Raw genomic sequence first — 10,164 nt, forward strand, 5'->3', positions numbered from 1 at the left:
TGGGAGAAGTCTTGCTATTAGTAGTCATGTGAATTTGGTATTCGTTCGATATTTTGATGAGAGGTATGTTGTCTCTCCTCTAGTGGTGTTATGTGAACGTCGACTACATGACACTTCACCATTATTTGGGCCTAGAGGAAGGCATTGGGAAGTAATAAGTAGATGATGGGTTGCTAGAGTGACAGAAGCTTAAACCCTAGTTTATGCGTTGCTTCGTAAGGGGCTGATTTGGATCCAGATGTTTCATGCTATGGTTAGGTTTACCTTAATACTTCTTTTGTAGTTGCGGACGCTTGCAATAGGGGTTAATCATAAGTGGGATGCTTGTCCAAGTAAGGACAGTACCCAAGCACCGGTCCGCCCACATATCAAATTATCAAAGTACCGAACGAGAATCATATGAACGTGATGAAAACTAGCTTGACGATAATTCCCATGTGTCCTCGGGAGCGCTTTTCTCTATATAAGAGTTTTTCCAGGCTTGTCCTTTGCTACAAAAAGGATTGGGCCACCTTGCTGCACTTTATTTACTTTTGTTACTTGTTGCTCATTACAAATTATCTTATCACGAAACTATCTCTTACCTATAATTTCAGTGCTTGCAGAGAATACCTTGCTGAAAACCGCTTATCATTTCCTTCTGCTCCTCGTTGGGTTCGACACTCTTACTTATCGAAAGGACTACGATAGATCCCCTATACTTGTGGGTCATCAAGACGTTTCTGGCGCCGTTGTCCGGGTGTGAAGCGCCCTTGGTAGGTGGAATTTGGTAAGGAAAAATTTATATAGTGTGCTGAAATTTACTGTCACTTGTTACTATGGAAAGTAATCCTCTGAGGGGCTTGTTCGGGGTATCTTCACCTCGACCAGTAGAGCAAAGAGTTGGTCCTCAACCTACTGAACCTACTGAAAATTAAAATGTCTACTTTGAAATTCCTTCGGGTATGGTAGAAAAACTGCTAGCTAATCCTTTTGCAGGAGATGGAACATTACATCCTGATGAGCACCTAATATATGTGGATGAAGTATGTGGATTATTTAAGCTTGCAGGTATGCCCGATGATGTTATTAAGAAGAAGGTCTTCCCTTTATCTTTTAAGGGAGATGCATTGATATGGTATAGGCTATGTGATGATATGGGGTCATGGAACTACAAACGATTGAAATTGGAATTTCATCAGAAGTTTTATCTTATGCATCTTGTTCATCGTGATCGCAATTATATATATATAATTTTTGGCCTCGCGGAGGAGAAAGCATCGCTCAAGCTTGGGGGAGGCTTAAATCAATGTTATATTCATGCCCCAATCATGAGCTCTCAAGAGAAATGATTACTCAAAAAATTTATGCTCGGCTTTCTGATAACAATCGCACCATGCTCGATACTTCTTGTGCCGGCTCTTTTATGATGAAGACTATTGAATTCAAATGGGATTTATTGGAAATAATTAAATGCAACTCTGAAGATTGGATCTCGACGAAGGTAAGGAGTCAGGTATGACACCTAAGTTTGATAGTGTTAAATCTTTTATGGATACCGATGTTTTCTGTAAATTTAGCACTAAATATGGACTTGACTCTGAGATAGTAGCTTCTTTCTGTGAATCTTTTGCTACTCATGTTGATCTCCCTAAGGAGAAGTGGTTTAAATATCATCCTCCCATAGAAGTAAAAGTAGCTGCACCTATTAAAGTTGAAGAAAATACTATCACTTATAATGATCCTATTGTTCCTACTGCTTATGTTGAGAAACCACCTTTTCCTGTTAGGATAGAAGATCATGCTAAAGCTTCAACTGTGGTTCGTAAAAGCAATATTAGAACTTATACACCTCCTGAGCAAGTTAAAGTTGAACCTAATATTGCTGTGGTTAAAGATCTCTTGGCTGATAATATTGATGGGCATGTTATTTAGTTTTGTGATGAGACTGCTAGAATTGCTAAACCTTGTGCTAAAGATAAACATAGACCTATGGTAGGCATGCCTGTTATTTCTGTTAAAATAGGAGATCATTGTTATCATGGCTTGTGTGATATGGGTGCTAGTGCTAGTGCTATACCTATTGACTTATACAAAGAAATTATGCATGATATTGCACCTGCTGAGTTAGAAGATATTGATGTCACAATTAAACTTGCCAATAGGGATACTATATCACCAATTGGAATTGTTAGAGATGTTGAAGTCTTGTGTGGGAAAACTAAATATCCTACTGATTTTCTTGTTCTTGGTTCCCCACAAGATAGCTTTTGTCCCATTATATTTGGTAGACCCTTCTTAAACACTGTTAATGCTAGGATAGACTGCGAAAAGGATGTTGTTACTATTGGCCTAGGTGATATGTCTCATGAGTTTAACTTTTCTAAATTTCATAGACAACACCATGAAGAGGAATTGCCTAGTAAAGATGAAATTATTGGTCTTGCTTCTATTGCCGTACCTCCTAGTGATCCTTTAGAACAATATTTGCTAGACCATGAAAATGATATGTTTATGAATGAAAGAAGGGAAATAGATGAAGTGTTCTTTAAACAGGGTCCTATTCTGAAACACAACTTACCTGTTGAAATCTTAGGGGATCCTCCTCCACCCAAGGGTGATCCCGTGTTTGAGCTTAAACCATTGCCTGATACTCTTAAATATGCTTATCTTGATGAAAAGAAGATATATCCTATTATTATTAGTGCTAACCTTTCAGAGAAGGAGGAAGAAAAATTATTGAAAACTCTGAAGAAGTACTGTGCTGCTATTGGATATACTCTTAATGATCTTAAGGGCATTAGTCCCACTCTATGTCAACATAAAATAAATTTGGAGAAAGATGCCAAACCAGTTATTGATCACCAACGATGGCTGAATCCTAAAATGAAAGAAGTGGTAAGAAAGGAAATACTACAGCTCCTTGAGGCAGGTATAATTTATCCTGTTGCTGATAGTCAGTGGGTAAGTCCTGTCCATTGTGTTCCTAAGAAGGGAGGTATTACTGTCGTTCCTAATGATAAAGATGAATTGATTCTGCAAAGAATTATTACAGGTTATAGGATGGTAATTGATTTCCGCAAGTTAAATAAAGCTACTAAAAAAGATCATTACCCCTTACCTTTTATTGATCAAATGCTAGAAAGATTATCCAAACATACACATTTTTGCTTTCTAGATGGTTATTATGGTTTCTCTCAAATACCTGTGTCAGCTGATGATCAAGCTAAGACCACTTTTACCTGCCCTTTCGGTACTTTTGCTTATAGACGTATGCCTTTTGGTTTATGTAATGCACCTGCTACCTTTCAAACATGCATGATGGCTATATTCTCTGACTTTTGTGAAAATATTTGTGAGGTTTTCATGGACGATTTCTCCGTCTATGGATCCTCTTTTGATGATTGCTTGAGCAACCTTGATCGAGTTTTGCAGAGATGTGAAGAAACTAACCTTGTCTTGAATTGGGAGAAGTGCCACTTTATGGTTAATGAAGGCATTGTCTTGGGGCATAAATTTTTTGAAAAAGGTATTGAAGTTGATAAAGCTAAAGTTGATGCTATTGAAAAGATGCCATGTCCCAAGGACATCAAAGGTATAAGAAGTTTCCTTGGTCATGCCGGATTTTATAGGAGGTTCATTAAGGACTTCTCAAAATTTTCTTGGCCTCTGACTAATTTATTACAAAAAGATATACCATTTGTCTTTGATGATGATTGTGTAGAAGCATTTGAAATACTTAAGAAAGCATTGATCTCTGCACCTATTGTTCAGCCACCTGATTGGAATTTACCCTTTGAAATTATGTGTGATGCTAGTGATTATGTTGTAGGTGTTGTTCTAGGGCAAAGAGTTGATAAGAAATTAAATGTTATTCAATATGCTAGTAAAACTCTAGACAATGCCCAGAGAAATTATGCTACTACTGAAAAAGAATTCTTAGCAGTTGTATTTGCTTGTGATAAGTTCAGACCTTATATTGTTGATTCCAAGGTAACTATTCACACTGATCATGCTGCTATTAAATATCTTATGGAAAAGAAAGATGCTAAACCTAGACTTATTAGATGGGTTCTCTTGCTACAAGAATTTGATTTGCATATTATTGATAGAAAGGGAGCTGAGAACCCCGTTGCAGACAACTTGTCTAGGTTAGAAAATGTGCTTGATGACCCACTACCTATTGATGATAGCTTTCCTGATGAACAATTAAATGTCATAAATGCTTCTCATACTGCTCCATGGTATGCTGATTATGCTAATTACATTGTTGCTAAATTCATACCACCTAGTTTCACATACCAGCAAAAGAAAAGGTTTTTCTATGATTTGAGACATTACTTTTGGGATGACCCACATCTTTATAAAGAAGTAGTAGATGGTGTCATTAGACGTTGTGTACCTGAGCATGAACAGGAACAGATCCTACGCAAGTGTCACTCCGAAGCTTATGGAGGACACCACGCTGGAGACAGAACTGCACATAAGGTACTGCAATCCGGTTTTTATTGGCCTACTCTCTTCAAGGATGCCCGTAAGTTTGTCTTATCTTGTGATGAATGTCAAAGAATTGGTAATATTAGTAGACGTCAAGAAATGCCTATGAATTATTCACTTGTTATTGAACCATTTGATGTTTGGGGCTTTGATTACATCACTACAGGAAACAGCTACTTTGCCGTCTGCCATGGCGGACGGCAAAGGCTCGAAAGGCGGACGGCAAAGACCTTTGCCGTCAGCCGCGGACGGCAAAAGGCTCCGGCAAAGAAGGCTACGGCAAAGACCTACTTTGTCGTCTGCTTCCAGGCGGCGGACGGCAAAGGCTCTTTGCCATCTGCGGCGGACGGCAAAGAAGCGGACGGCAAAATGAGTAGTGTTAGTGTCCGTTAGGTGGCTAACGGCAGCCTTTGCCGTCCACCAGCTGACGGCAAAGGCTGCAGGCTCTTTGCCATCTGTTGGCAGATGGCAAAGAGACCAAATAGGCATTAATTCTGTTTCTTCTTATATCAATTCATTTTCACAGAAAATCAAACACACATATATATATATATGACCAATATAGCATATCCAACACATATTACCAATACTCATGAACACATATATATCCAACACATGTTACCAATATATAGTCATGAACACATATATATCCAACACATATCCATGAGCACATATCCAACAAATATTACAAGGAATGATCTAAAACTAAATATCTATTTTCCTAAAAGACTATCTTATTACTAAGATCTTCTCCGGATCTTCTTCTTTTCTTCCAACCTGCATAACAAAAACACTAAGAAAGAGAGAATGGGTTAGGAGTAGAAATGTAGCATTTCACTTGGTGAAATGCAATGCCCTAGGAGCCAGTACTTGAGATCAAGATAATCAGCCAACCAAACCAAGTCCCAACACATCCAACCACCAGCAGCTTAGAAGAGATAACTATTAAGGAGAGCTATAGAAGACCTCAAGGTATACTTGAGGGATTATGTGCTCAGACAGCCTGGAAGTGCCAGGGCTAGTTCATCACAGCACAGGGATAGTCACATGTAAATTAAGCCTAAGAGAGGGGGGCTCAGACCAGCATCACTGCCCAAATCAGATGTAGTATCTGTCTTATCAGTAGAAAACTAGGAAAGTAACAGCCAAAACCAAGTATAGCATCTGTTCATAGGCTATTAGAAAGAGACAAATAGGAATAGCCAAACCAAGTGGTATCTGTTCATATCAGTATTAGAAGTAAAATAACTAAGAACAAGTGAGTATCCGTTCATGAGTAAAGTAACTGACCAAAGTAACAACTCCAGGATCAACTAAACAGAACAGAGCAGTACAGGAGTATATATACTTCACAAATACACATAGATGGTCACTGACCAAAACCCTGACACAGCAAGAATCATCACAGAGAGCTCCAATACAAGTTGATGCTCATCTACAGCAGCTAACCACAGCTAATAGAGCCTCACATCCCACAAGATCAAGATCTAGAGCTATGCATTAGAGAGATCAGGAGGGGAGCAAGGAGAAGCTCACCAAAAGGAGTTGTAGCCGAAGTAGGATGCAGCCACACCATCACTATGGTGTGACCAGCATCACAACCAACACCACCACAACAAGCCGGAGCTTGCCAGAGAGCACCACAACGGCGGCACCAGTGAGAGCACGGGCACGAAGGCGCCAACCAGGGGCACCGCAGCACGGAGGCGCCACCCAGGGGCACCACCGCGCCACGGCACATCCAGCACCGCCGGCGACGTGGGCACATCCAGCACCACCGCTCCACGGCACATCCAGCACCGCCGGCGACGTGGGCACATCCAGCACCACCGCGCCACGGCACATCCCACAACCACAACCACGACACATTCAAGTTGTGAAGTGCCATTCATGTGTCACTAACATGTGGCCCCAGGGCACTTTTTAGGTATACATCTTTCTGTGGTACCAAGTTAAAAAAATCTTGGTACTAGTTGGCCCCAGACGCACAGAGGTCAGGTTTCTGAATATAGCAATGAGCTGCTTCGGAGGTTCTGGCTGAATCCAAATCTGCAGCAAGAACATACATGCACAACTGAAACTGGTAGAGAAGACATGGTATGACGATGCAGAAGATTTATATTTAAGTGGTGCGCAGAAATTAAGTATACCATTTGGTACCCAAAACACAGAGTCAGTGTTGACAGGTTCCTGGCACCAACACTCGTTGACAGGCATTCGCTAAGCGCGAATGGCTCTTGCCATGCCTTGGCTTTAGAAGCGAGTACTAAACCGCGAAGCTCAGGAACGTAGCCAAAGCGCACTGGAGGGTTATTGAAGAGCCAACATTTGCACTCCACTTGTCTAAGCTTGGGGACAGAGACGAGCTCGATCCGTGTGCACAAAAGGCCGATGAACTCAAGCTCCTGGAGCTCAGAGCACGGCACATCGATCTTGAGCGTGGAGTGCAGATCAAGCAGTCTGCAGAATCTCAAGCTGAGGTGCCTGAGCCTACTGCAAGTGCTAATGAGGTCAGGTGAGGGGAAGACGTGTAGAAGCTGAGGACGAGCACCTTGAGGGCACCACTCTCGCACACTCCCTCGGCGGGAGGCACCCGAGTGAGCAAGGCCCGCGCCGCGCCCGTGAACGCGTCCATGACCTGGAGCGATGTGGCGCCGCGGAAGTGACCGGCGTCGAGGTGCACGAGCGAGAGGTGGCTGGGGAGGTGCCGCCACCGCGTGGAGAGCGCGCCGGCGCGGACCGCCTCGCGCAGGTGGAGGCGCTCGAGGATGTCGAGGAGGAGGTGGTCGGGGAGGGCGCTGATTCCGTCCTCGCCGACGTGGCCGGCGTTGCGCTTGGGCGGCGGCGACTCCATGGTCCCGACCGATTGACTGAAACCCTAGCTCGAATCAATGCGCCCCAGGCGGCGGCCTCCTGTTCGAGGTCGCGGCTCCCCCACCTTGTGCCTGCCGCGCGATCCGGTGGCGAGGCCCGCCGGGAGGTCGGTGGCGCCGCCCGCGGCATCCCCGGGGCGCCGGTCCCAGGCGACGGAGACGGAGAGCGGGTGCGAGGAGTCCGGGCAGCGGCCCCGCGGGGCCTCGGCGGGCGCCCGGGAGAGGGAGACCGCGGCGGCGAGGAACCCGGCGAGGCCGAAGAGGAGGCAGGCCGCGGAGACGGCCGGCGAGGAGAGGAGGTGGCGGAGCGAGGAGCGGCGGGGGCGGCGGTGGGTGCGGATCTGGTGGGCCTCGGGGAGGGGAGAGAGGGAGAGAAGAGATAACGGCGGGGGGAGAGAGGGAGAGAAGAGATAACGTGCGGTGGGGGTGTGGATCTGGTTTGCCGTCCGCTGTTTTGTCTCTTTGCCGTCTGCTAGCAGACGGCAAAGTGGGGGCGTTTTTTTTCCGTAAACGGCTCGTTAGTGGGGGGCCACCTCTCTCTTTGCCGTCCGCCAGCTGACGGCAAAGATTCTTTGCCGTCCGCCAGCTGACGGCAAAGAACTGACTGATGGCAAAGGCCTGTTTTGCTGTCTGCCATTTTCTTTGCCGTCTGCTTTTGGGTAGCTGATGGCAAAGACCTTCTTTGCCATCCGCTAGCAGACGGCAAAGAGCTGGCAGATGGCAAATTAGCTGATTCCAGTAGTGCATGGGACCGTTTCCTGCCTCTAATGGATATACACATATTTAGTTGTTGTTGATTACGTTACTAAGTGGGTAGAAGCTATTCCAACTAGTAGTGTTGATCATAACACTTCTATTAAGATGCTTAAAGAAGTTATTTTTCCGAGGTTTGGAGTCCCTAGATATTTAATGACTGATGGTAGTTCACATTTTATTCATGGTGCTTTCCGTAAAATGCTTGCTAAGTATGATGTTAATCATAGAATTGCATCTCCATATCACCTGCAGTCTAGTGGTCAAGTAGAATTGAGTAATAGAGAGCTCAAATTAATTTTGCAAAAGACTGTTAATAGATCTAGAAAGAATTGGTCCAAGAAACTTGAAGATGCATTATGGGCCTATAGAACTGCATATAAAAACCATATGGGTATGTCTCCGTATAAAATGGTTTATGGAAAAGCATGTCACTTGCCTCTCGAACTAGAACATAAGGCTTATTGGGCCATTAAAGAGCTCAACTATGATTTCAAACTTGCCGGTGAGAAGAGGTTATTTGACATTAGCTCACTTGATGAATGGAGAACCCAAGCCTATGAGAATGCCAAGTTGTTTAAAGAAAAAGTTAAAAGATGACATGACAAAAGAATACAAAAGCGTGAGTTTAATGTATGTGATTATGTATTGCTATACAACTCTCGTTTAAGATTTTTTTGCAGGAAAACTTCTCTCTAAATGGGAAGGTCCTTACGTTATCGAGGAGGTCTATCGTTCCGGTGCCATAAAAATCAACAACTTCGAAGGCACAAATCCGAAGGTGGTGAACGGTCAAAGAATCAAACATTATATCTCAGATAATCCTATAAATGTTGAAACTAATGTTATTGAAACCGTAACCCCGAAGGAATACATAAGGGACACTTTCCGGAACGTTTCAGACTCTGAAACGGAATAGGTATGTGGTACGGTAAGTAAACCGACTCCAAAACAGTTCTAATGGCAATTTTTCTTCGTTTTGGAATATTTAGAAAAATAGAAAAATAAGAAGCAGTCCGGGAAGGACACAAGGCCTCCACGAGGGTGGAGGGCGCGCCCCCTGCCTCGTGGGCACCTCGTGTGCTCTCCGGACTCCGTTTTCTTGCACGTTACGTATTTTGGTCGGAAAAAATTCATTATATAATCTCCCAAAGGTCTTGACTCCTGTATCACGCAAATATCCTCTGTTTTCATTTCGAGTTGTTGCTGCTGCAGATTAGAGCAAGATGTCTTCTCAAGAGTCAGTCGGGGAGAGCCGGGTGTCTCATCCGGCATCGAGATCAAGGACAAACAGCGATGCTGACCACTTTCGGCCAGCAACGGAGGAAGAGATGGAGGCTGATTTGAAGAGGGTAGACGCCATGGAGGAGGATCAAGAAGTCGCTTCTCGCTTCCGAGCTGGATTCACAATGGGGGAACTACAGAGATCGGCTATTCCAAACTCGGTTATCCCTTCCAATGTTAGATTTCTTTCTTATGAAAATATGAAGAAGAGTGTCACTTGTTCTCCCGCAGCTATGCAACACCCTTGGGTGCGAGGAGCTTTGGCCGTTACAGGAAAGCTTCGTAAGGAGATAATGGATCTCAAGCAGCAACTCAATAAGCTCGAAGAAGAGAATCGTCTCCTGAGGATTACCATCACCAATAATATCACACCATCACGTCCGAAGAAGGAAGCATAATCACATGGGTATGGGCACTCCCCTTGGCAACTGCCAAGCATGGGGGAGGTGCCCCGGTATCGTATCACCATCACATCTCTATCTGTACCGTTTTTCTTAGTTCGATCCTTTTAGTAATATCTTGATCTAGTAGAATAAAATCTTAGTATGATTTAGTTTTGAGTTTTGCTTTATGATCCCTCTATGTAATCGAGTCCGTGAGCTATATAATAAAGATAGTGTTGAGTCAAGTGCTTGATTATTTTGCTTTAATCTTGGGGGAATAAAGAAAAGAAAAAGAAATAAAAAGAGATCATATTGATCTTATGGAGAGTAATGACTTCACATAGAAAGAGTATGATGATTAAAATTTGTTGAGAGTTGACAAACATAGCTTTGGT

At 43.6% G+C, this 10,164-nt stretch overlaps 1 protein-coding gene across 1 annotated transcript; it reads right to left on the minus strand.

Moving 5' to 3' along the window:
• Positions 1–6,684: 6,684 nt before the first annotated feature.
• On the minus strand, positions 6,685–7,333 carry LOC123050260 (FBD-associated F-box protein At1g60410-like). The gene has a single exon (XM_044473082.1). It carries the CDS (start codon positions 7,328–7,330, stop codon positions 6,947–6,949), a length of 384 nt encoding a protein of 127 aa, XP_044329017.1. The 5' UTR covers positions 7,331–7,333; the 3' UTR covers positions 6,685–6,946.
• Positions 7,334–10,164: the final 2,831 nt, after the last annotated feature.

Source organism: Triticum aestivum, chromosome 2D (genome assembly GCF_018294505.1).
Source record: "Triticum aestivum cultivar Chinese Spring chromosome 2D, IWGSC CS RefSeq v2.1, whole genome shotgun sequence".
Classification (NCBI taxonomy): Eukaryota; Viridiplantae; Streptophyta; class Magnoliopsida; order Poales; family Poaceae; genus Triticum; species Triticum aestivum.

Bases quoted from the DNA above. Each gene is read 5' to 3' on its own strand.
- LOC123050260 (XM_044473082.1), bottom strand. From the start codon at position 7,330: ATGGAGTCGCCGCCGCCCAAGCGCAACGCCGGCCACGTCGGCGAGGAC.